This window comes from Lithobates pipiens, unplaced genomic scaffold (assembly GCF_037356315.1).
Source record: "Lithobates pipiens isolate NorthernLeopardFrog02 unplaced genomic scaffold, aLitPip1_a1.2 Scaffold_25, whole genome shotgun sequence".
NCBI lineage: Eukaryota > Metazoa > Chordata > Amphibia > Anura > Ranidae > Lithobates > Lithobates pipiens.
The window spans coordinates 32,248,198-32,276,111 of record NW_027507787.1 but is presented as its reverse complement, the minus strand read 5'-3'; the positions used below and the strand labels follow the sequence as shown (position 1 = coordinate 32,276,111).

The 27,914-nt window shown below is 44.3% G+C and overlaps 1 protein-coding gene across 1 annotated transcript in view; it reads right to left on the bottom strand.

Moving 5' to 3' along the window:
• TNKS2 (tankyrase 2) overlaps positions 1-25,827 on the bottom strand; it is an 89,328-nt gene extending 63,501 nt beyond the window's left edge. The window contains exons 1-6 of the mRNA XM_077454224.1: positions 25,485-25,827; positions 12,958-13,182; positions 4,059-4,154; positions 3,099-3,135; positions 2,715-2,790; positions 1,193-1,287 (exon numbers count right to left, since the gene is read on the bottom strand). Coding sequence (XP_077310350.1) covers positions 1,193-1,287; positions 2,715-2,790; positions 3,099-3,135; positions 4,059-4,154; positions 12,958-13,182; positions 25,485-25,680 — 725 coding nt within the window. The 5' untranslated portion in view covers positions 25,681-25,827. The remainder of the gene's footprint in view (positions 1-1,192; positions 1,288-2,714; positions 2,791-3,098; positions 3,136-4,058; positions 4,155-12,957; positions 13,183-25,484) is intronic.
• Positions 25,828-27,914: the final 2,087 nt, after the last annotated feature.

The following is a 27,914-nucleotide window of genomic DNA, read 5'->3' as shown; positions in this document are numbered from 1 at the left end:
AGTTTCCCCATTTAGGGGAGAGGAGAACCAACCCCCCCCTCCAGCTGCTGAAACACATGCTGTATTAGAACAGAATTAAACAGGGTCTATACACCACTACTCCCTCTAGAGGAGTTTTTAAGGCATTTTACAATAAAATTGAAAGAAAAGTCATAGGTGGAGTTTGCAGTTCCTATGCTTCACCCATCATGACAGGCTGCGTGGTTAACTAGGGCTCTATTAATAGGGGTTTCACTCCTTTGGACCATGTATAGCACCCCTCAGGACAGCTTTAGGTAATGTAGCAAGACCAAAAAGTCCTGGTTCCTAGGGTCCAGCCCTCAAAGAGGAATGTTACAGGCAAAACCTTGTTCTTCTATGCGAGGCCCGGGTACCATCCTGGAGCCGCAGTGGCAGGATGGATCCGGTTGTGGAGGCCTTTTAAATCCAGCATGGATCCCTCCTGGAGCTCTGTAGAGCACATCTTCACTCGTGCCAACACCTTTAGACACTGGCGAAAAAACTGAGGTACTCCTTGAAGGAGGGGGGGGTTATATAGGGGAGTCAACTTCCTGTATTGGGTGTGCTAGTGTCAACACCTGAAGGTAGCTATAACCCACCAAGTAAACACTTAAGGCTCGGAGTCCTATGATGTACGATAAAGAAAAGCACGGTTAACCTGGAGAAGGTATAAACATGGTATCAGTACTTGTTCACATTACAGCTGTTAGAACTATGTGTCAGTGTTCTGTGGGCAGTGGAAAGTCAAGAAGAGGGCATGCACCATTTTGTGTGACACAAGGAACGGCAGTGCATTAGCGTGCGGTTTTGGTGCCACTAGAAATTAATGATACAGCATAATGCCTATTACTGCAGTGTAAGAGTGTGAGCTTGTGTTGTGGCTTGAATTAAACAAGTGACTAAATAGGTAATGCAAGTAACAGAGCTAAGAGTGGAGAATAAAAATGTTTTTACTAGAGATGGTTACAACTGACAAGTATATGAACAGCTGAAAGTTTTTTCTAACAAATAAGCAATTGGAGTTCAACCATGTAGCCAAATCATTGCAAATTAAACACAAAATGCAAATCCACAGCAATTTTCCATAAACATGCCTAACTGGATCACATCAGCATTAAATTAACAAGTAACTCTTGATGCTGGCAATGCCATTATAACAAGAATTGGCTGAAAGGGATGCATGTTGCCATACCCTTTATCCTTTGCATGAACATCTGCTCCTTGCTGAAGTAACAGCTGTACAATTTTGACACGGTTATAGCCTGCAGCTAAGTGAAGAGGGGTCGACTGTAAAAATAGAAAATACTACTATTAAAAGACACAAAACACCAGATTTAAAGTAAAGTAAGTCAATTATAGTATTAAAGCTAAGCGAAAGCCATGACATCTTATTTTAAAAAAAACAAAAAAAAAAAAAAATACAGAATCTAGAATTGGGCTCCATGCACACTGAAGCTCAAAAAGCTTTTTCTGGCCGCCAGATTGCTGGCAGAAAACGCTGGTTGAAAAACCTGCTTTTAACAGAGTTTTGTACTAGCGTTTATGAGCGTTTATGGGCGTTTTCAATAAAAATACACAGGAAATTCCAAAAATCCCATAGTGCATTCCAAACTCCCACAATGCATTGAAAAAAAAATAGAATGCTGAACACTAATCAACGCGTGTTTATGAGCGCTTATAAGCGTTTATGAGCATTTATTGGCGTTTGTCGTTTTTTGGCGGTGAAAAACTGCACTTTGAACACGAATTTCTGGCGTTCAGAAAAAAGCCCATAAACTCCACTGCTCATTAAAGCTAAAAAACGTCCATGTGTGCATGGGCACATAGGCTAACAGAGTGGAGTTTATGGGCTTTTAAAAAAAACGCCCAAACTCCAAAAAACTGCAGTTTATGAGCTCCAGTGTGCATGGTGTTTGTAAACCCTTAAAAAAAAAAACAAAAAAAATGTAATAAAAAAAAACCTGCATAGCATACTAGCTCATTATGAATTACTTACCCGAGATCGAAGCCCCCGCAGTGGTCCTCGTTTACCGCTCCGACGACCGACATCTCGACCGGGGGTTACGACCGGGTATCGCAGCTCCGGCGCTGTGATTGGCCAGAGCCACAATGACATCACTCCCGTGCCAGTGCGCGAGGGCCGCCGGTAACGGCACAGTATAACTGAAGCAACGACACACGTACGTGCCATTGCTTCAGTTTGCTTAAGTGCGCATGTGTGCCGTGCAGGTTTAGGAGATATCCAGTGTAGCTACAGGTAAGCCTAATTATAGGCTTGCCTGTAGTATAAAGTGGATGTAAAGGGTTTACAATCACTTTAAGGCTGGGTTCACACCTATGCAAATTGGATATGGGGTTTCACCGCATCCAATTCGCATAGTGGGAGAATATGACCGTCTCTCTATGGAGCCGGTTCACATATCTCCGCAGCAGGTTTGGTGCGTTTTGTAGGAAAAACATGCTTTTTTTGGTCTGTTTCAGGTCCGAATTCAGCCCAATTCAGGCTGAAATCGGACCTGAAACTGTGAACCAGGACGCACCAAACCCCTGCTGTACGACGGATGCGTCTTAGGTGTGAACACTGCCTTAATCCCTATGAACTTTTATTAATTAGTGAATATTTTCACTTTACCATGGGATTTTGGAAATTGCAGACAAGGCAGCTCAAAACACACAATTTGTAGAACATGCCATCAAAGCAAACTATAGGTTACCTTTCTTCCATCACTTGCATGGGAGTTAACATTAAGTGGAGTGAGCAATGCCATCATCTTGTCTTCATTTCCACTCCTGTGTAAAAAAAAAAAAAAAAAGTCCAGAAAATTATTATTTAGGTATGGACTTTTCACCTATCAGTTACAAAATAAGTCCATTAAACAGTTCTGCGGGTTTTGAAGATCGGCACAGATCAATTCCTGGATACACTGGGTGTCAGACTTCCAGCCAACTATTAAAATGATCAATACTGCAGGTACACCACAAAATAAGCATACTATTTTGACTGCAGACTATGCTTTTTTTTTTTTTTAATAAGGTATACATATATAATAGTTTATATTCTTTATAGATTTCATTACATTTCATCTAAGGATACATACCGTGCACTTTCCAAAAGTTCATCCTTCTTGTATTCCCCTGCAGATACAGATAATAGTTATAACACGGTCTTTTAGGACCACACAAACAAATGGAATGAAAAAAAGGGGAGCATTTGGTGCATTTTCAGTGAGCATATATTGTGAGTTACTTTTGCAGTGCATATATTCAAGAACAAAAATCTTTCATTGTTACCGATGTTGCTATTCTTCCACAATATTATGTTAAGAGAAGTAGGGTCAAAACTCTTTTGGCCCTACTTTTCCTGTAGGTCACGGGCATGCACCTAGTTCTGCACTCTTTCTGACCATATAGGCTAAAGTCTGCTTGGTTGACATCACTCAGCCGGGTCCAGGCGCTGGAAAGATCCCAACTTTATTGTTGGGATCCATTCTGTTATCTGGACTAGCAGCTGGCTCAGCCTTTCAGTCCACCACTGAGTGCCTGAGCCAGCCATTTAGTGCTGGAGGGGCAGAGCAGCGAGCTGGCTCTTTGCTCCCTGAAGATTGAGAACTGAGCAATGAGCAGTCTGAGTCTTTGATTGCTCACTTCTTGGTCTCAGAGGCAGCAAGGGACAGATGCAGTATCCACTTAGGTGAGTATATAGGTTTGTTTTTAGATCCCACATTGCTCTAAAATATACAGTTTCTGGATTAGGACATAGGGAGTGTATGGGGTTTTTAATGGGTTGAATGACTCAGACCTGCATTGTGAGAAGGAAAAGTAAAGTGGAAGTACGCTGTGTATGAAAATGCAACAAGTCTTTGTACCAAGCAAATCACATTCACATGCACAGTAAAAAACAACAAAACAAAAATGCAGATGAGGTTATACAGATATTTTAAGATGACAATATACAATCACCTCTCGCGGATAATGATACAGTTGCATACACAAATTCCCTAGCCATGGTATCTAAAATATGCTGCACACAGCAAAAGAAAGAAAAAAAAAAAAATTACCTGTCAGCACCGATTTAGCCGATGGATCAGACAAATCTAAAGCTGTCCGGTTGTCTGTGTTACGAATAGTTGGATCTGCACCATTCTGAAGAAGAACTTTAAAAAAAAAAAAAAAAAAAGACTTATTGTAAAGATTTATATAACCACTCCTCTAAAACAGTTCCCAATCTTGACAGAAAGCAAATTGCCCATTTCCCATAGGGCATAAAAGTGACTCTTTCAATACAATTTTTTTTTTTTTTAACCAATCCCTGTTCAGCCATAGTACATAAATGGCCTGATGAGTGCAGCGCAGATGAAGGTGGGTGTACACGTATGCCGTTACGCATCACTTGCTTGTGCTCTCTAGGAATGGTGCAAACAGACACCCACTGTGTCCACAGGACACAGCTGATCACCGATTGCTGTACCAAGGCAGCTGTGAGCAGCCCTGGTATCATGTAATTGCTGTGACCAATCACAGTGAGCCCAAACAGTAGCAAGGCTGGGTTCACACTGGTACGACATACATTCAGACTTTGGAAGCACATGTCACATGACGTGTGTAAATCAATGGTTTCCTATGAAAGCCGTCTTATTTGGTTCGACACAAGTCAGTCTAACTTTGAAAAAGGTTCCTGTACTACCTTGGTCTAACTCTCACTGAAGTCGGATTAAAGTAGGATCCTTGTCCTAACCAACTTGTAACATCCAACATGGTGAATGCAGCAGCAGTAAAAGGAATTTATGTCACTCTGGGATTGTTTTGATTGGTCAAACGACAAGTAATACCATCACAAAGTCGGATAAAAGCAGTATCCTGTTCATTCAAGTAATCGGATGGATGTAGGACTGATGTCACAGAACAAAGCAGGATGACAGTTGTGTAGTATCAATGTGAACCCAGCCTAAACAATGATGTAATTTTGAACTACTGCATGAGCTCAGATTGGTGGCCACAGTGATCACATGGTACCAGGATCAATCACAGCAGCCCTGTGAAAGTTGTGAACAGTCAGTAGGACAAAAGGTTTCACCAAGAAACTCCTGATTTCCACCCCCCCCCCGAGTAGTAGAGTAGCAATTAAAATTGGGATAGAGAAAATATATATATATCTTATATCTCACACTCTCAACAGTGAATCACTACACCAGTTAAAGTGTCTACTGTCCTGGTGCTCCAGGGCCTCCAAAATGAAAGGTAGTCCAAAACATAGAAAATTTAGTTTATGTGCCTTTCAATATTTACAAAGAAAAAAAAGGGGGGGGGGGGGTAGTGTGTGTATTTGTTTTTTTTCTTTTTAATTGATCAATCCTGATGTACTAACAGCCTAATTTCTTGAGGCCCTAAAATGCCAGGGCAGTACAAATACCCTCAAAATGTATCAGGTATTTAGTAAGAAAATTTGTAACTTTTGTCACATTTTTTGGAAAACTAAAATAGTTTTTCACCCATTTGTGATTTTACATTCCTCCCCCCCACACACAGCATAGGCATACTTCGAACTGCATAAAAGCTTGGTTTCACAACTGCTAGAAACCTGAAAAGTGTGTGTATAAAAATAAAAATTATATATACATACATACAGTAGTCGAAGAACTCAAAAAAAGCTGCCAACACGCTAAAACTGGGATCTTTTTAGCTGTAAGAACGTCAAAGTGTAAAGTGTAGGCGCTAAGCATATGTGACTGCAAAAATCAATGAGGGTGACTCAAAATAGTGAAACCTAAAAAACTAAATGTGTACATGTAACTATAACCTATTAGTGAAACACGACCCCCAAATCTGAGGATAACAACTCCACAAAAAAAAAAACACAAAAAAAAAAAATAATGAATATATAGGCAATAAAGTCCATATATTGATGAAAATAAACGTGCAGGTGTGAATCCCAGCAAACTTCGGTGACAACAAGAGTCCCACTTTACTGTGACCATAGGCTATTCCACCGCAGTGTAGCTCCCACCACCTTAAGAAGCGCAGGCTTACCAGATGGAAATGACCCGAGTAGACTTATATCTAAGGGGTCAATAATGGCTTATGATTCCAACTACTGCAGCACTGGATTCAGCATTCCATCATTAAAGGGGTCCCAAGGCAAGTAGTTCATTCAATGTAACGGACTGCATACAATCACTGTTTTTTTTAGAGAGACAGCTCCGGCATCAATTCAGACATAAAAGTGAAAGGATAGAGCCAAGATGGCAGAGGACCACGCCTCTCGCCGCGCGGCCGCAATGGAACATGGACACCCGCAACCGGAAGTAAACAAACGTCACTTCCGATGTAATCTAAAAACGAGGCTTGGATGTAAATCAGCCTAACTAAATCACTACTAATACCAGAGGGATGAGTATGCAGTATACAAACCGCTACAACAATGCCCCTAGTGTCCGGAAATGAAAACAATACAGGAAAAGGGAAGAAATACCTGGAGAGAATTATATAAAAAATTATATAAGAAAAATTATTAAAAACATATATCAAAAAAATTATACATATACATACATACATATATACATATATACACATATATATATATATATATATATATATATATATATATATATATATATACACACACACACACACACACACACATACACATACATACATATATATAATATATATATATATAGTATTAATTATAATTAAAAAAAAAAAAGAGGGGGAGGAGAGATAGAAATGAATCCTTAAATAGGACCAATCCTCTGCTATTATATTATACTTAAAAGAAAAAGAAAAAGAGGGATAAAATGAATGACATACTCATGCCAATAGTGGTCTATATATGAGAAGACCAAAAATCCATAAGGAGAAGGCCGAAAGGAAAGATCTTGGCGCAGAACCAACCATTTTTACTTCGCAATAATAAATAGGGCCCAACTGATTAGTCCTATCTATTCAATGGATATAGACCCAGACTATTGAAAAACCTCTCCCTAAATCCATATGTCCTCTGAAGTGACACCCAGGGGAGAAACCCACGGGGGAAAAAAAAAAAAAACACCACAGTCCACAAAAATCTTTTAAGAGTCATCTATGAATGCATTGATGTCCCACTCCACATTTATGCCGAGTGGGGAGTGGGAGTGGAGTTCGTAGATCCAGTAAGTCTCCAACCTCGAGACCCCTCTTGTAAGGGCCCCCCCTCGCCAAGGTGGAGTGTACCTATCAAAACAAATTGTGTGCCCTGTGGGTCACCATTGTGAAATTCCCTATAATGTCTTGGTACCGTATATTTGGATACCTTGCTTTTAATCAGGGAAATGTGTTCACCTACTCTGGTGGAGAATGTTCTTGTTGTACGACCAACGTACTGTTTCCCACATGGACAAGTTATTAAATAAACTATATATCTTGTTTTACAAGTACAAAAGGATTTAATAGAGTATCTTCTCCCTGTCACAGTAGATGTAAACTCCACAACCTTCCGTTGCGTCAATGCATTGTACTGACATACAGTGCATTTCCTGCAAGGGAAATACCCTACGAGGTTGTAAAAAAAATGTGGGGCGAGTTGGAGGGTTGATCATATTAGGGGCTATTTTGCTCTGTAGTGATGGAGCACCTCTAAACAAAACCTTGGCTCTTTCAGGGAGTTTGGGACCTAGAACGGAATCGTTTTTCAAAACTTCCCAATATTTGCTGAAAATGTTTTTTAATTGTCTGTGTTGAATATTAAAAGTAGTCAGCAAAGACCATTTAAATTTGTCATTATCTATCCGAGGCGTCTTGGCCTGCAGTAAAGTATCTCTATTAATATGCAAAACTTCCTGTAGTTGTTTCTAGAATTGATGCTTGATACCCCTTATCAATAAATTGTTGCTTTAAAAGATTGGCCTGATCTAGAAAAGTATGGCTATCAGTGCAATTGCGACGGAGTCTGATAAATTGACTACGGGGAACAGAGGAAATCCAGGTTTTGTGATGGCAACTGTCCATAGAGATATAACTGTTGCAATCCGTGGACTTAAAATGTGTCTTAAAACTAAATCCTTCTGATGTAATTTCTATCTCCAAGTCCAGAAATTGTATCTTATCAGTACTCATCTGCTAAGTTAGCGAAATGCCCCTGTCATTGGAATTTAAACCTGAAAAAAACTCAGAGAGTGTCTCAGGGGTGCCGCCCCAAAGGAGGAGGATATCGTCTATGTACCGGACCCACAAAATTAATGATGGGCTCCGCTGAGCATAGACGACATTCTCCTCCCACTTGGCCATAAAGATTGGCCAGACTGGGTGCAAACTTGGCCCCCATGGCCACACCCCTTTGTTGTAAGAAATAATGGCCATCGAACCAAAATTAACTGTGGCTTGTTGCAAATTCCAACAGCTCAATAATGTAGTCACGTTGGCAGGGGACAAGCGACTGTTCCCTGTCCAAAAAGTGACGCACTGCTTCAATTCCCTTCTCCTGTGGTATACATGTATACAGGGATGCAACGTCTGCAGTGGCTATGATACACTGCCCCTGGACTTGCAAACCTTCTAGTCTTCTGATGGTATCTACTGTATCCTTAAGATAAGAAGGCATCTTTCTGACTAGAGGTTGGAGATAGAAATCTACGTAACTGCCTATACGTGATGTCACAGAATTGATGCCGCTAACAATTGGTCTACCGGGGGGGTTAACTAAATTTTTGTGAACTTTGGGCAAATAATAAATAAATAGTGGGTATTCTTGAGGATAAAGGGACCAGAGATGCTCTTTCCTTTTTATTCAAAATTTTTTGCTCATAACCTTTATCTACAAGATCTTTCAACTGTCTCCTATAAACATTGGTGGGATTATTAGACAATTTATGATATGTGCCAGGTTCACTCAGGATGTTAACCATTTCCTCCTCATATTTTTCCTTATCCAGAATGACAATACCGCCTCCCTTATCTGCCGGAAGTATGATGACTTGTTTTTGGCCGCATAGTGACCGTAATGCTGCTTTGGGCAGAGAGGTGGGATAATGTTTCTTCACTGGTGGTTTTGCCAAATCATTAAGTACCAGATCTCTAAAGATTTTCACCGCGGGAGCGGTTGGCATTGGAGGGGAAAAGAGGGAGGGATTTGATAATCCCGAGTGAACAGTGCCTGATGTACTGGCACGATAATCTGTCCGATGTGGATTAGATATTAAGTATCTCTGGATGTTAATCTTCCGTATGAACTTGTGTACATCTATAAAAAGTGGTAAATTTATTAAGTTTATTTGGGGGTGCGAATTTGAGACCTTTATCTAGTAGACATCTCGTCATGAGTAAAAGATTTAGTACTCAAATTAAAAACACCTTGGCCTATCAAAGCCTTCTTCGCCTTCGGCCTTTGTAGTCTCCTTCCACCTCTACACCCTCTCTTGGTTCTTGCCCCCTTTTTCTGGTGTATGGGTCCTCGTAAAAACCCTGTTGTTCATAGTTAATGGTGGGTAGATTATAGGGGTAGGGGGAAGGAGCATGTCCATTATAAGTGATGTCGGGGTCTCTCATATCTCTTAATGGCGCAAACCTATTCTGCGTAGATTGTATACCTTCCTGATGTTGGAATACCCGATTCTGGTAATTAGAAGAATTTAACTCTCTGGGGGGGGGGGGGGGGGGTAATAAGAAGAATCATTATAATCCCTATGGGTTGAGGTGTTACTCTGATAGGGATGACCCCAAGTGGGAGGAGGATGTCGTCTATGCTCAGCGGAGCCCATCATTAATTTTGTGGGTCCGGTACATAGACGATATCCTCCTCCTATGGGGCGGCACCCCTGAGACACTCTCTGAGTTTTTTTCAGGTTTAAATTCCAATGACAGGGGCATTTCGCCAACTTACCAGATGAGTACTGATAAGATACAATTTCTGGACTTGGAGATAGGAATTACATCAGAAGGATTTAGTTTTAAGACACATTTTAAGTCCACGGATCGCAACAGTTATATCTCTATGGACAGTTGCCATCACAAAACCTGGCTTTCCTCTGTTCCCCGTAGTCAATTTATCAGACTCCGTCGCAATTGCACTGATAGCCATACTTTTCTAGATCAGGCCAATCTTTTAAAGCAACAATTTATTGATAAGGGGTATCAAGCATCAATTCTAGAGAAACAACTACAGGAAGTTTTGCATATTAATAGAGATACTTTACTGCAGGCCAAGACACCTCGGATAGATAATGACAAATTTAAATGGTCTTTGCTGACTACTTTTAATATTCCAGACAATTAAAAAACATTTTCAGCAAATATTGGGAAGTTTTGAAAAACGATTCCGTTCTAGGTCCCAAACTCCCTGAAAGAGCCAAGGTTTTGTTTAGAGGTGCTCCATCACTACAGAGCAAAATAGCCCCTAATATGATCAACCCTTCAACTCGCCCCACATTTTTTCACAACCTCGTAGGGTTTTTCCCTTGCAGGAAATGCACTGTATGTCAGTACAATGCATTGACGCAACGGAAGGTTGTGGAGTTTACATCTACTGTGACAGGGAGAAGATACTCTATTAAATCCTTTTGTACTTGTAAAACAAGATATATAGTTTATTTAATAACTTGTCCATGTGGGAAACAGTACGTTGGTCGTACAAGAACATTCTCCACCAGAGTAGGTGAACACATTTCCCTGATTAAAAGCAAGGTATCCAAACATACGGTACCAAGACATTATAGGGAATTTCACAATAGTGACCCACAGGGCACACAATTCGTTGTGATAGATAGGTACACTCCACCTTGGTGAGGGGGGGCCCTTACAAGAGGGGTCTCGAGGTTGGAGACTTACTGGATCTATGAACTCCACTCCCACTCCCCACTCGGAATGAATGTGGAGTGGGACATCAATGCATTCATAGATGATTCTTAAAAGATTTTTGTGGACTGTGTTTTTTTTTTTGTTTTTTTCCGTGGGTTTCTCCCCTGGGTGTCACTTCAGTGGACATATTATGGATTTAGGGAGAGGTTTTTCAATAGTCTGGGTCCCTATCCATTGAATAGATAGGAATAATCAGTTGGGCCCTATTTATTTAATATTGCGAAGTAAAAATAGTTGGTTCTGCGCCAAGATCTTTCCTTTCGGCCTTCTCCTTATGGTTTTTTGGTCTTCTCATATATAGACCACTATTGGTATGAGTATGTCATTCATTTTATCCCTTTTTTTTTTCTTTTAAGTATAATATAATAGCAGAGGATTGGTCCTATTTAAGGATTCATTTCTATCTCTCCTCCCCCTCTTTTTTTTTTTTTATTATAATTAATACTTTATACATTATATATAATTTTTTTGATATATAGGTTTTTAATCATTTTTCTTATATAATTTTTTATATAATTCTCTCCAGGTATTTCTTCCCTTTTCCTGTATTGTTTTCATTTACGGACACTAGGGGCGTTGTTGTAGCAGTTTGTATACTGCATACTCATCCCTCTGGTATTAGTAGTGATTTAGTTAGGCTGGTTTACATCCAAGCCTCGTTTTTAGATTACACCGGAAGTGACGTTTGTTTACTTCCGGTTGCGGGTGTCCATGTTCCATTGCGGCCGCGCGGCGAGAGGCGTGGTCCTCTGCCATCTTCGGCCCCATTGGAGAAGACACACTGTTTACAGTGTGTAGGTCACCGGAAGCGACGAGTACTTGCTTACCGGTTTCGGGTCTATTTTGTAATATTGTTATGGGAGCTATACACGATTTTTACAATTAGTAACGGGAATTCTGTCATCATATTAGGCGGACTTCACTTACCTTCCATGCCCCATTTTTATGCTATAATTACATTGGCTTATAGGGTATTTCTTTGTTATCATTGAGCTGTATGGGTGGAACGCAATGGGACAGAGGCGTGGAACGCACGCCGGGCCGCCATTTTGCCCGTACCGGAAGTGGACACTTGTGACACACAGGGGGGATTCTAATTACATTAAGGTATGTTATCTATATAAGGCAGTGTAACAGTGGTAGGAGTCCACCCCAGATGATGACCTGTAGGTCGAAACGCGTCGGTAAGACTCCGCCACTGCCTATCTCCTCTGACATGTTCATTAATAACTATGGAAATGTGAGTTTGATATTTTATTTCTATTAAAGCGATTTTTTTAAACGTTATTACACCATCTTGGCTCTATCCTTTCACTTTTATGTCTGAATTGATGCCGGAGCTGTCTCTCTAAAAAAAAACGGTGATTGTATGCAGTCCGCCACATTGAATGAACTACTTGCCTTGGGACCCCTTTAATGATGGAATGCTGAATCCAGTGCTGCAGTAGTTGGAATCATAAGCCATTATTGACCCCTTAGATACAAGTCTACTCGGGTCATTTCCATCTGGTAAGCCTGCGCTTCTTAAGGGGGTGGGAGCTACACTGCGGTGGAATAGCCTATGGTCACAGTAAAGTGGGACCCTTGTTGTCACCGAAGTTTGCTGGGATTCACATCTACACGTTTATTTTCATCAATATATGGACTTTATTGCCTATATATTCATTATTTTATTTTTTGTGTTTTTTTTTGTGGAGTTGTTATCCTCAGATTTGGGGGTCATGTTTCACTAATAGGTTATAGTTACATGTACACATTAGTTTTTTAGGTTTCACTATTTTGAGAAACCACTTTTCTTGAAAGGTTTCCCACGTTATTAGTGAAGATGTACGGTTATATTCTCACACTGCCCCTGGCTGTCTCATTGGGGTTACTGTTTCCTGGATGGTGGGAAATATTTTCAAAACTTGTAATGCCCCTGAGCTGTAAAGCCCAGTTCTTCTTACTAATCCCATAAGTTTAAAAAGTGTCCTGCTAAGGAGAAATGTGTAAGAACAGTGATTTCTACCTCCGTATAGAAGCACAGCTTACATTTACTATGGTTTTTTGCATATATTAACACAAGAATTTCAAACACTATAAGAAACGTACACAAGTTCAAATTTGTGCCATTACATAAGAAATGCCTACCTATGCAGACATCTATTTTGCCCTTTATAGCGGCTTCATGGAGAGGAGTATAATTCCAATTGTCACGGGAATTAGGGTCAGCGCCATGTCTCAGCAGGAGATTGACAACTTCAGCATGACCAAAAGAGCAGGCATTGTGGAGAGGGATGAGGCCACCATCATCACGGGCATGGACATTGGCACCAGTCTGCAGCAAATATTCCACCACATCCTTCCGGCCAAATCCTTAAAAAGAAAAGAATACTGCTTTAAAATTTGAACAGAAGAGTTTGGCAGTGTACTGGGGTTTGTATGCTTCCGGAGAGCTTGCAGCAAATCTGAGACACACTTTAACCACTTCCCTCCCAAGCCAATTCTGACACTTCCGTTCTTCGTGTAAAAACCATCTTTTTTTTTTTTTGCTAGAAAGTTACTCAGGACCCCCAAACACACACTTATATATATATATATATATATATATTTTGCTGTAGTAGGCAGAGGGGTCTCACAGCCCCCCGTTTGTGCCACCCATGTAGGTGGTGTTGTCCTCCTCTGCTCCCTGCCAGCACCGCCCCCACTCTGTTCCTGCCACCTCAGTGCAGAGCGGGCTCGTTACCAGAAATCACCCGAATGACAGAGCGGAGACCTTGGACTGCGACAGGTATTGTATGAGAGAATATGACTTGCCGTACCGTCTCGCCTCCTATACCAGCATTGTGATAGACAGCGCACTGTTCCAATGCCGGTACAGGAGGAAGGATGCTGCGACGAGCTGTGTTCTCTCTTAACGGATGATTTCTGGTAATGATCCCTGCTCTGCACATATCTTCAATAATCAGCTGCACTGGTAGACACCGATGAGGCCACACTGGTGGGCACTGAACTTATGGGCACACATAGACTGCAGTGATAAGCAGTGGACACCATCCACTGCTTTACTGACACCGTCCACTGCCAAATATCTGTAGGAGGTGTTTCCACCATCCCTGCAAAGTTTGTAGTCATTTTTTTATGTCCTTTTTTCAGTTTGATGTATATTATATGTGACATTACATATCACAGAGACTGGTATTTTTGTAATATTGAAGCTTGAGATTTCCATACAATAGAGGGCTCCACCATTATTGTGCATTTTTTTTCTCATGCGGACACTTACTTACGCCACATGCTAATGTTAAGCAGCAGGCCTGACTGTTTTGCAGCTAGGGATGTTCTCATATTCTCCATGCAAGCACTTATTGCTGCTAGAAAGATATCAAAGCTACAGCAAGAGTAGGAATATTTCTACTATCGAATAACAGCAGAGTACAGCAGGTAAAATATATAATTATGGGCATGTGTCTACAGTTCAGTACGGATTACATAAAGTAAGGGCAAACATACTTTGCATTTATAAGGCAGTAACCTACCTATCCTGCTGTGTGTCACTGAGCAGCATAGCTTGCTGCAGAATGAGGGGCGTGATTTATGTTGAAGTGGGCTTGTTCACAATTACAGGCCTAGTGTACCCTCCCACATTCACTCCAATCAAAAAGATTCATGGGAAATGTAGTTTGATTACAGTGTAGAGAGAGAAAAGAGAACAGTGATTACCTCACATCCTAACAGCTCCTCCTTAGCAGAATACATGATGCATTTTTTAAATTACAGAGAGCACTTCCTGAAAATTAAATTAGACTTTTCTCTTCAATAGTAAGGAATTTCACAAATGTAATAACTGTTTAGTCTAGGAAGGTGTGCTAATGAGGGATTTTTTGCCAATTCCCAAGTTCTGCTTTAAACGTAATTACTATTTCACTACCTGTGAGAAACAAACCCATCACCCTTTGATTGCCTTTATACAAAAACGCAAACCATAACAAAGTTGGCACCACTGAAAAGGCATTACAAAAATCCACACACTCTGATTTTCCGATGGGAATTGTGTGACAGACTCTTGGCCTAAAATCTGACCATTTGTACGCTCCATCGGACAACTGTTGTCTGATTTTCCACGAACAAATGGATGGCATGCTTATAAATTTTCTACGGACAACGGTCTGTTGATTTTCCTATTGTGTGTACACAAGTCCGTCATACAAAAGTCCAAAGTACAACACGAATGCAAGGACGAGCCAGAAGCGGTCGGTCTTGTAAACTAGCGCTCGTAATGCAGAATTAACATTTGTGACGCAGCAAATTATAAAATCTAGAAATGCAGCACAAATTCTCCTTTAATGGGATAATAATGAAGCTGCTTTGCTGGTGATACTGATGGAGTTACGGCAAACAAATTTTCAAAGGATTTTTTTTCTAGTGATAAAGAATAATACTATTATGCTTGCTATTTATTTATTTCTGGTGCAAGTTACCACAACACCATTATCCTGTAGTTTTTAAGATCAAAGATACAAACTATGTTGGTGTCCCTTGTTACATTTTAAAAAATACAATGTAAAATTAACTGCCCACTCCCAAACTGTCATTTGAAGTAAAACACAAGCCAAGTATTATTCTACACCAGGGCTCGACAAAACCCGGGCGCCAGGTCGCATTTGCGACTAGAATTAGCGACCTGGCGCCTGGGGCAGCACAGCTGGGGGTATCCTGTCTCTGTGGACCCCCCCCCGCTCGATCGCGTCGGGCCTCGCCGCCGGTAATTGAGCCCCCGGCTTTGAGGCCTTCTGTGATCCTATGGTTCCTTCTGGAATCTGGCGCCCTCTTGTGGTGGCCGTTGGAATTACAACCAGCAATGCTAATAGAGCTATTTCCTTCCTTTTACTTAGAACCCCTAAGCATTATAATGTGTGTGTGTGTGTGTGTATATGTGTGTGTGTGTATGTGTATGTGTATGTGTGTATGTGTATGTGTATGTGTGTATGTGTATGTGTATGTGTGTATGTGTATGTGTGTGTATGTGTATGTGTATGTGTGTGTATGTGTGCGTATGCGTATGTGTGCGTATGCGTATGTGTGCGTATGCGTATGTGTGCGTATGCGTATGTGTGCGTATGCGTATGTGTGCGTATGCGTATGTGTGCGTATGCGTATGTGTGCGTATGCGTATGTGTGCGTATGCGTATGTGTGCGTATGCGTATGTGTGCGTATGCGTATGTGTGCGTATGCGTATGTGTGCGTATGCGTATGTGTGCGTATGCGTATGTGTGCGTATGCGTATGTGTGCGTATGCGTATGTGTGCGTATGCGTATGTGTGCGTATGCGTGTGTGCGTATGCGTGTGTGCGTATGCGTGTGTGCGTATGCGTGTGTGCGTATGCGTGTGTGCGTATGCGTGTGTGCGTATGCGTGTGTGCGTATGCGTGTGTGCGTATGCGTGTGTGCGTATGCGTGTGTGCGTATGCGTGTGTGCGTATGCGTGTGTGCGTATGCGTGTGTGCGTATGCGTGTGTGCGTATGCGTGTGTGCGTATGCGTGTGTGCGTATGCGTGTGTGCGTATGCGTGTGTGCGTATGCGTGTGTGCGTATGCGTGTGTGCGTATGCGTGTGTGCGTATGCGTGTGTGCGTATGCGTGTGTGCGTATGTGTGCGTATGTGTGCGTATGTGTGTATATATAATTTATTTTTTTTTTTTATTCTAACACCCTAGAGAATAAAATGGTGGTCATTGCAATACTGTCTGTCACACCATATTTGCACAGCGGACTTACAAGCGCACTTTTTTTGGGGGGGAATAATAATTTATTTAATAAAAAAAATAAAAAATAAGACAACAGTAAAGTTAGCCCAATTTTTTTTTTTTATATTGTGAAAGATAATGTTACGCCGAGTAAATCAATACCCAACATGTCAGGCTTCAAAATTGCGCTGGCTCATGGAATGGCAACAAACTTTTACCCTTTAAAATCTCCATAGGCGACGTTTAAAAAATTCTACAGGTTGCACGTTTTGAGTTACAGAGAAGGTCTAGGGCTAGAATTATTGCTCTCACTCTACTGATCACGGCGATACCTCACATGTATGGTTTGAACATCGCTTTCATATATACGTTCGCTTCTGCACGCAAGCTTGGTGGGACAGGGCGCATTTAAATATTTTTTTTTTCTTATTTTAACTTTTTATTTTTATTTTTTTCACCGTTTTAAAAAAAAAAAAAATGTGTGTCACTTTTATTCCTATTACAAGGAATGTAAAAATCCCTTGTAATAGAAAAAAAAGCATGACAGGTCCTCTTATATATGAGATCTGGGGTCAGAGAGACCTCACATCTCATATTTACACTAAAATGCAATTTAAAAAAAAATCGTCATTTGAAAAAAATAAAACAAATAAAATGTCCCTCTAAGAGCTATGGGCAATGACTTGGAGACAGGTGGGGGGCTGGGGGCGCTATCTTCCCCTCACTCGTCTCCATGTCAGGCCAGGGACAGGTCCAGATCGCCGTCACGGACCTGGCTCCTAACTTTTTTAGCTGGCTCCTAGATTCCAAGCAAATTTGTCAACCCCTGTTCTACACAATTTTTTTTATTGTGCATTAAAAAAAAAAAAAAAAAAAAAAGACAAAATTAGACATGCTATTTGCCAATAGAACGTAACCAAAAAGTGCATTCTATGCATCCAAAAATAAAAAAAAATATATCAAATCATTATTCAACCAAAAAATAAAAGCCTCATGCATGTGTCATGCTTTTTAATATAGGGGGTCAACAATGCCAAGAGTTGGTGAAAGCAGGGGTCCGTCATTCCCAGATAATTCAGAAAATAATTTGGATTATTCTCCTGGAGCTCCCCCAGCAAAAGCATATGACAATCGATCACAATTAATAAAGCAACCAATTTTTGGTCCAAGAAATCCTCCTCCTCCTGTTCCTGGACAGGACTTGGGTCAAAGCAATAACTCCAAGGCCAATGATAAATAACGCGTTAACTCCTCCGATTCCGCAACATGGCTAGTTCACGAACGGCTGTTCAACAACGGACCGTTAAGCGCAAACCGAAAAAGCGTCAATAAACACTCAAACTTCTACCAACATGAAATTAGCAGAAGGAGCCCAAAGGGTGGCACCTGACAATCGAAATTCCTCTTTATCGGCTCGTAGTGCATCACTACTGTTTGTTGGCAGACAATTCCTTGCCGTTTGTATGCAAGCCAAGTTCCTGGCCAATGCCTTTTGGACAAAAGTCTGATGTTTTGCGTGAGGAAAATCCAATTGTGTGTATGAGGCTTAAGGCCATTTTCACACCGAGGCGCTTTATAGGCATTTTAGCACTAAAAATATTTAGGGAACGGATCACAATGATCTCTCCTGCCTAGTGTGGTCAGTTTTTAACAGGCAAGCAGAGGGACTAGCAGGAACACCAGGGATTTCACACAAAGGAAGGAAGAAAAAAAAAAAAAAAAAAGAGAACAGGATACTTTTTCATACAAGTACATGGTACAGCAGGCACATATCAGGAATTTGAAATTCTGGGGTAACAAACGCTTAAAGTGGTTGTAAACCCTTACAAACCACTTTGACCTACAGGTAAGCCTAGATTAAGGCTTACCTGTAGGTCCAAGCAATATCTCCTAAACCTATACGGTTTAGGAGATATTTGCCTGAAGACAGGCACCGCTGTCTACAGCGGCGCGCAGGAGCACTGAATGGAGCTGCCGCATTTGTCGACTCCCGTGCGCATGCGCGGGAGTGACGTCATCGCGGCTTCGCCGAATGACAGCGGCGGAGCTGCGAGACGCCACAAGCAAGATGGATGCGGCGTACTACAGGGGACAGCGCGACTTCGCTGGCTCCTGTGTCAGGTAAGTGACACATAATGGGCTACTAATGCGATGCATAGTAGTCCATTATGCTTTACCTTTGCAGGGAAAAAAAGAGGAAGTAAACTCATCAGGGTTTACTTCCTCTTTAATACAAAAAGTGTCTTTAGTGCTCTTTTAAAAGTGAAGATCGAGAAGGGTTTTGGTCATGGGTGAAGCTATTATATTGCTCGCCTCGGGGGACTATCAGAGAGACGGGACACATTTCCGCCCCATTCTCCCTGCACAGGGGCACTCGACAAGGGTGCCCACTGACGCCCCTCCTTTTTGCCGTGGCCATCGAACCCATGGCATCCTTGATTAGAGCAAATCAGAGGATACGAGGCTTCCAGTATGGGAAATTCCAGGAAAAAAATCATGCTATACGCAGATGATACCATGCTACTTCTGGGAGACACTTCTGATTCCCTGCGGGAGGCTATGGAGACGATAGGAAAGTTTGGTGTGTATTCAGGACTAACTATAAACTGGACCAAATCCTCCCTGCTGCTGCTGGATGCTAATCCAGACAGTGGAGGTCAGATAATACACGGCGTGCCTGTGTCCATGGGTCTGAAGTACCTGGGTATACAGGTCACGTCGGAACCTCTTGACTATGTTTCCCTTAACCTAACCCCACTTTTAAATAGAATTTGAAATAAAACAAAAATTTGGTCCAGTCTTAAGATGTCACTGGTCGGTAGAGTCAATTTGATAAAGATGATCTTTATGCCCCAACTTTTATATATTTTGCACAATACCCCTATGGTAATCCCTCTGAAATTCTGTCCCATTATTAACTCCATTTTTAGAGCTTTTATTTGGTTAGATAGACCCCCACGGATTAAACTAGAACAGCTACAACGGTCAAAGGGGCGGGGGGGCCTCACCCTCCCTAATCCTTGGGCCTACTACCTGGCAGCACAGGCACAACATATAGCAAGGGCTATGCAGGGGGGGACAGGGGGAGAGGAGGAGACCATATGCCTGGACCCAGTTAAGGCCCTGATGTGCCTGACCTCTGGCCATGGTGATGTACCCTTGGGAATGGAGGCCTTGGCCTACGCAAAATCAAATAAACGACTGCCCACCTATGCCCTTATGCAGAAAATTTGGAATAAACTACGACAAATGAAGGGGGTGGAGGGCGTACAGCCCTATATGGGAGAATAAGCATTACGAGGAGTTGCTACTGCTGGATTGTGGTGCTCGGTGGGGGAGACACGGGGTCACGTACTTGGGACAAATTTTTACAGCGGGGAGGCCGACTCCCTTCCCCGATTTGAGGGAGAAATTTCACTTGCCGCAGTCTATGCTTTTTTACTACTTGCAACTGCAACATGCAGTGAAGGCGCAGACGGGGGGGACCCCGTGGACTCTTTCACCGACCACGATCTTCCGATCTATGGCTAATGTAACACAGTTCCAGGGCTTTATCTCCAGAACTTACTCCATGGTCCTCAATGCCTGCCTTGGGGGATTCCCGCAGACGGCATTAAGTAAATGGAAGAGGGATTGTGGTACATTCGAGGAGGAGCAATGGGAAGAGGCCCTACAGGCAGTACAATATTGCTCACTAAATGTGGCCCAGCGGCTATCTCAGTTATATATTGTGCTCAGGAGTACACTACACGCCGGATAGGCTGTTTAGGATGGGGGTGCGAAAGGACCCAGATTGCCCCAGGTGTGCTAGGGATCATGGGGATTTGATCCACCTGCTGTGGAGATGCCCCAAACTACACCTATTCTGGACAGGGGTACTGGACACTATTAACAGAGTGTTTCAGATTACCATACCCTCAGACCCGAAACCGTGTCTCCTTGGGATCCTGAATGACGTTTCCATGGGGAACAATAGTGGACAGGCCGTGGCCAGGGCCCTGTTCCAAGCACGGAAGATGATTCTTCGGCACTGGAAGGTGCCCGAGCCCCCAACACTGGGGGAATGGATCGCCCAAATGGGGGATACGATTAGGATGGAAAAGTAAATTTTTCAACATGGAGGGCGACAAAATTTGAGAAACTCTGGGCGTTTTGGTTGGATACTCCTGGCCTTTCACCGGTCGATTTAGTTCTGGACAGAATGCTGAGAGAAGGGCTAGGGGAGTGAAATTAGAATAGGAGGGGCAGTGACTGTTAGACACCCACTGAAAATACATAACTCTGAATGGGTGAATCAGGGGACAGGTGGAATATAATGCATTAATATCTGTGGAGGCTGGGGTGCTGAGGCATGTGAAGTGGTGAAATAATTGTCTGTATAGTCCTTTTGTAAAGATGAACAAGTTTGTACACTGTGCCAAAGATTTGTACTGGAGATGTCAGCTGCAAGTTGTACTCAAATGTTTTGTTGTTATTCAATAAACTTTCTCAGATTAAAAAAAAAAAAAAAAGTGAAGATCGAGAACAAAAAAAAAAAAATTATAGTAACATAGATGGCTGCAGCACTGATCCCAGCTGCAGCTGTCCACTGCTGCAGAAAACTGAGCAATCAAAAACCTCTGATTGAGCAGTTCACAGAAAGCCAGTGACTGTCAGTCACCAGCTCTCGGCTCTGCACAACTAGCAGTCGTGGGAGCGCCTGACTATGGAGGGGACAGGAGTGACTTAAGTCTCTCAGCAGCTCAGAGGCTGAGCCAGCTGCTGGTTCAAGCTTCTGTGTGGTTCCCTACCATAAATTTGGACTCTTTCCACCAGAGACTGGACTGGCTGGGTAATGTCAGCCAACAGAGTGCTTTAGCCTGCAGAACGCAGTGCAATCCTGTGATCCATAGAACAGAAGTGTCCAAACTTTTTTCAGAGGGCCAGATATGAACATGGATGAGGGTCGACCATTTTGCCTGACATTCTTTGAACCATTAAAATCCAGTCTAAGTGTGTTTGTCCGAGCACTAATACACTGCTCAACAAGAATTCTCTTGCCTTTGTGGCTGTGTGTGGTGAAGAGATGAGCTTGGGCGTGTTATTTGGATATTCCGTATTTATTGGAGTATAACACGCACAATCACTTTAAGAAGGAAGTTTCAGGAAAAAATGTATATTTTAAATAAGGAACTGTGAAGCAAAATAGGGGTAAGCGCCCATCTGCAGCCTCACCATTGCCATGAATGCAACCTCACGATTGCCATCAGGGCAACCTAATTGATGCCCATCTGTAGTCTTAGAGGGGACAGGGAGGGGGGTGGGATGAGCGCCAACAGATTACATACAGGACAAATCTCCTGTTTTCTCAGCGGCCTCTTTAATACAAAGTCCCGCCTCATATAATAGAAGTCATCCAATGGTAGCCCAGGAGGCAGGACTTCCCATTACAGAGGCCATCGAGTAAACAGGAAATTCTCATTGTATGTATTCTGTCGGCGCTCATCCCACTCCCTCCCTGTCCCCTCTGACACATATAATTAAAATATACATACACATATATAATTTTTTTGCGGCCCCCGGCAGCACTCAGGGATTTATTAGGGGCCACAAAAGATATATCTATAGCCAAATTACCAGTGGGGCCGTCTGAAACCAGAACGCAGGCTGCAATTTGCCAGCGGGCCGGACTTTGGACCTGCCTGCTGTATATTAAAAATGATATGCTGTGAAGCTAACAGAGCTTACTGATGAAGAACACTGTGATTAACCACTTGCCGCCCGCCCTATAGCAGGCGGCAAAGTGGTTTCATAATCCTGACCGGACGTCATATGACGTGATCAGGATTATGAGCCGCTGCGCGCCCCCGGGGGCGCGCATCGCGGCGATCGTTGTTGCGGGGTGTCAGTCTGACACCCGGCAACTACGATCTCGGTAAAGAGTCTCCGACGGAGACTCTTTACCACGTGATCAGCCGTGTCCAATCACGGCTGATCACAGTGTAAATAGGAAAAGCCGGTGATCGGCTTTTCCTCACTCGCGTCTGTCAGACGCGAGTAGAGGAGAGCCGATCGGCTGCTCCTCTGACAGGGGGGGTCTGTGCTGATCGATTATCAGCACAGCCCCCCCCGAGGATGCCCACACTGGACCACCAGGGATGCCACCAGACCACCAGGGATGCCACCAGACCACCAGGGATGCCAAGGACAAGGTATGCCACCCTAGACCACCAGGGATTCCAGTCAGTGCCACAATGGATGCCAATCAGTGCCCACAATGGGCATCACTGATTGGCATGCATTATTGATTGGCACTGATTGGCATCCATTAGTACATTATAATACAATGCCGCCTATCAGTTCCCATCTGTGCCGCCTATCAGTGCCTACCCATGCCCACCTGTGCCGCCTACCCATGCCCACCTGTGCCGCCTACCCATGCCCACCTGTGCCGCCTACCCATGCCCACCTGTGCCGCCTACCCATGCCGCCCATCAGTGCCACATATCGGTGTCCATCAATGCCACCTCATCAGTGCCACTTCATTGGTGCCACCTCATCGGTGCCCATCAGTGCCGCCTTATCATTGCCCATCAGTGTAACCCCATCAGTGCCCGTCAGTGAAGGAGAAAACTTACTTATTTGCAAAGTTTTGAAACTGAAACAAAAAAAAAACATTTTTTTTTCAAAATTTTCGGTATTTTTTTATTTGTTTAGTTTAGCAAAAAATAAAAACCGCAGAGGTGATCAAATGCCACCAAAAGAAAGCTATTTGTGGGAAAAAAAATGATAAAAATTTCATTTGGGTACAGTGTAGCATGACCGCGCAATTGTCATTCAAAATGCGACAGCGCTGAAAGCTCAAAATTGGTCTGGGCAGGAAGGTGTTTAAGTACCCTGTATTGAAGTGGTTAACTAGTTGGTGAGCAGCCCTTACTTCACATCCAATCACTCTTAAAGTTGCATTGTTTCAACTAAAATGGAAAAAAAAAAATATTAAAAATAGTATATAGAGTAGGGGAGGGTCAGACTCATGGGAGGCCCAACCATTAGGGGTGCCGCCCCTTCCTTTCCACCCCCTATATGCAGTGGATAGATTCGTGCCTAGCATGAATCTATCCACAGCTGCCCCCTATTCATCTGCCCGACCCCTTTCAAGTCACTGGCCATATGAATTACTGCAGCCAGGTTGTTTTTTTTTTTTTTAACCACTTCCCACCCGGCCAATGCATATATACGGCCGGGTGGGAGCCGTCTACTCCTGATAGGACGTTCAGGAACATCCTTCAGGAGTAGCGGGATCGCGCGCGCGCGTGCCCGCGCAGCGGCACGATCCCGATGTGCTCGTGTCACCCGGACACGGCACATCTCAGATCGGCAGGAGGGCTCTGTGATTGGCCCTCCTGATCACATGACGGCCGTGTCCAATCACGGCCGTCATGTGATGTAAACAAACAGCCGGTTGCTAGGCAATCGGCTCTCCTCTCCTCACACGGAAGTCACCGCTGAGGAGAGGAGAGCAGATCGCTGCAGCCGGCTGATGATCAGCGAGTATGAGCTGCTTTTTACAGCTTTTTACTCACTGATCATCAGTCTAGTGTAAACACACAACACACCACACAGTACAAACACAGTCCCCACACATGTCCCCAAAACACACATGTCCCCAAATAATAAAAACACATGTCCCTAATAATAAAAACATGTCCCCCACATATGTCCCACTAAAATCACATGTCCCAATGATTATCTGCACACATATGTACATGATCATTTGCGTACATATGTCCGTGATCACACAAACCAATTATTATACACTTAACGGAATTTTTTTTACAAAAAACATGTAGCAGAATACATTTTGGCTTAAATTTATGACAAAATTTGATTTTATTGGATTACTTTTCAAATAGAAAAAAGAAAATATGTTTTTTTTTCCAAATTTCCGCTATTTTTGCGCTTATATCGCAAAAAAAAAAAAAACGGAGTCGTGAATAAATAACACCAAAATAAAGCTCTATTTGTGCGAACAAAATGATAACAATTTCATTTGGGTACAGTGTAGCATGACCGCGCAATTGTCACTGAAAGCGCTAGAGCGATGAAAGCTGAAAATTGGGCTGGGAAGGAAGGGGGTGAAAGTGCCCTGTATTGTAGTGGTTAAGAACCTGATTAGAGCCAGAGGCTCCAATAGGCTTGAAAATAGGGTGGACTCGGGACGCAGAGCATTGGGTCTGGAGCCCACCCAGGTGTGTTGCAACAGCGAATGAAAATGCTCTGTTGCAACACTGATCCTCCTCCTCTTCCCGGCCAATCAGGAAGCAGGTATGAAACCTGTTTCCGAATTGGCCAAAACGTCATGCAATTCTATTGGACCCCTAGCGACAGGAGGAGACACCACGGAAGCTGCTCCAGGAGAGGTCCCCGGAGAAGCTTTCCCGGTCAGACTTGCAGTATACAGGGGGGGTGGGAGCAGACTCCCAGTGCGCAGGGGGTGGAGGGGAGGGGGTGTCAGACTCCCAGTGCGCAGGGGGTGGAGGGGAGGGGGTGTCAGACTCCCAGTGCGCAGGGGGTGGAGGGGAGGGGGTGTCAGACTCCCAGTGCGCGGGGGTGGAGGGTCAGACTCCCAGTGCGCGGGGGTGGAGGGTCAGACTCCCAGTGCGCGGGGGTGGAGGGTCAGACTCCCAGTGCGCGGGGGTGGAGGGTCAGACTCCCAGTGCGCGGGGGTGGAGGGTCAGACTCCCAGTGCGCGGGGGTGGAGGGTCAGACTCCCAGTGCGCGGGGGTGGAGGGTCAGACTCCCAGTGCGCGGGGGTGGAGGGTCAGACTCCCAGTGCGCGGGGGTGGAGGGGGAGAGTCAGACTCGTAGTATACAGGGAGGGGGGTCAGACTCCCGGTATACAGCGTGGAGGGGGAGGTCCCAGTGTTCAGGTGAAGCCTGAGGCCTACTTACCTGCAGCGAAGTGAAGCGGGGTGGATTTCCTGCCCGCAGTGTCCCGGCTGTTGACATTGTCCGCACTGACCAGCTTCCTCACCCTCTCCACATCCCCGTTCCGGCAGGCCTCGAACAGTTCCCGGGCCGGCTCTCCTCCGGTAGTGATATCTCCATGAGCAGAGCCCGAAGCCCCGGCACAGCGGCGGCCTGACATCCTCCACCAACACTGCCCGGGGCTCCCGTGTAAAGCCTGACCTCCCAGGCCGCACTCCGCTTTGCTGCCTCCGGGGCGGCTCACTGACCCGCGGAGACCATCCCCGGGGGAGTCCGCCTGGCTCCCGCGAGCCGCCGTGCCCGCGCTGCTGATCACACCTGGGCGCCGCTCCGCTCGCCACACTCCATAACCAGCGCCGAGCTTCCTGTCCGCGAGAACCCGCACCGTTCCGCTTCTTCCTTCCACGGCGACGGGAAACGGCAGTCCAGCCAGCGGCCAGCTCGTCCTGTCACGTGACGCGCAGTCAGCCCAGGGAAAACACAGACTGGGCGCGTGCACGAGAGCGCATACCGACACATGGGCGGGCGCGTGCACGAGGGCGCATACCGACACATGGGCACGCGCGCGTAGTCGACGTCCCTGAGGCGTCATCTTCTTGGTGTCATGATAGAAGAACACAGGATATGTCCATTACCTCACTGCTCCTCCTGAATGGGGCCTGACACCAGTCTGCGGGGGGGGGGTTAGAAAAAATGATCCCTGGTATCTGAATTCCACCCTTTCTATTCTTCTAGGGATCAGACGCCACCCTCTGTGTGTTGGCAGTGCGTTGCTACACGTTTTCGGTGCGTTAGCATTGCCTTTGTGAAGTGTTTTTTAGAAAAATGTTTTCAGGTTTACATGGGGGTGCTGCAGTTTGGGTGTAGTGTAATTGTATGCATGTCTTCCATGTGGTGGATTTAGGTGTGAGCCAATTGACTTCTCTTAGACCGTGTGTTATCAAGGAAGCCAATCCAAGTCCTGCATGCTCCATCTTTGAAGCGTTCAGAAAACGCACGGTCTAATAGAAGTCAACGGGACTAGATCTAAAACCACATATTATCGAATGGAACCCAAACTTCTGATATGAACACGGCCTTACATATGTTTTGTGCACATTTATGGTACGGGAAATGTAGCCTGCTGAACTTTTTTTAAACACATGAAAGGACTGTAATGGCATACACCAGGCTCATTTGAAATGCCTTAATTTTTCTTGCATATGTTTAAACCGCTCTTTTGCGTTTAAACCGCACCTGACTGCATCTGGTGTAAACAATCACTTAAAGGAGAAGTACAGCCAAAGTTCATTTAGCTGTACTTCTCCTATGGACACAGAAGTGCAGATCATTCTGCACTCCTGTGACGCGTTTTCAGTTGACAGCAGGCTGAAGCCCTCTGTCGGCTGACATCACCAAGCCGGTTCAGGCTCGGGAAAGATCGCAACCATATGGTTGGGATCCGCCCACATGCCTGGACTGGCACCCAGCTTAGCCTCTCAGCAAACCACTGAGAGCCTAAGCTGGCTGCTCCCACCCACCTCCACAGATCAGTGCTTAATGAGAACAAGGGGGAATTGGGACTTTAAAAGAAGGGCATGGGGGGCGTGGCCAAACGGAGATCTGAGTGGAAGTGCCTGGGGTCAGCTCCTGCAAACAGAGCACAACCGGAGCCTTACCCATCCATCAGACCTGCACTGACCCCACTGGGGGGCCCTGGGCATCCCCCAGACCGCTACGGAGCTGCCTGGGATCACGGGCATGCCGTTCGCAGAGCTCCAGTCGCCTGAGAGGACAGGCCGCAGCTTCGGCCTACTACGGGGAGCGGCGGCCATCTTGCTCCACCCGGAGGCTGTGTCAGCGCTTTCTCTGGCTGATCAACCTGCCCTGAGACCGGTGTAGTGTCACAGTTTGATGCCTATCACAGGATGGTGCGGAAGTGACGTTGTTGCGTACTGCGCATGCGCGATGCGCTCCAAACGCTCGCGCCGTGCGTTCCAACATAGTTTCGGCAATACAGTTCAGCGAAACCATCACATAATGTTACGGAAGTGATGTTACACACAACACAAACACGGGCCACGTTGTTGCGTACTGCGCATGCGCGATGCGTTCCAAACACTTGCGCCGTGCGTTCCAACATAGTTTCGGCAATACAGTTCAGCGAAACCATCACATAATGTTACGGAAGTGAAGTTACACACAACACAAACACTGGGCCGTTCGTTACAACACTAATACTTCCCTTGTTACCTAGTAGGTTTTGCATTGCTGGGACTTGTAGTGCCTATCCTGAGCTACATGCTTCAATGTTCAGTGTCCTCATCCCTATCCCCATGCTTCAATGTTCAGTGTCCATCCTTATCCCCGTGCTTCAATGTTCAGTGTCCTCATCCTTATCCCGAGCTTCAATGT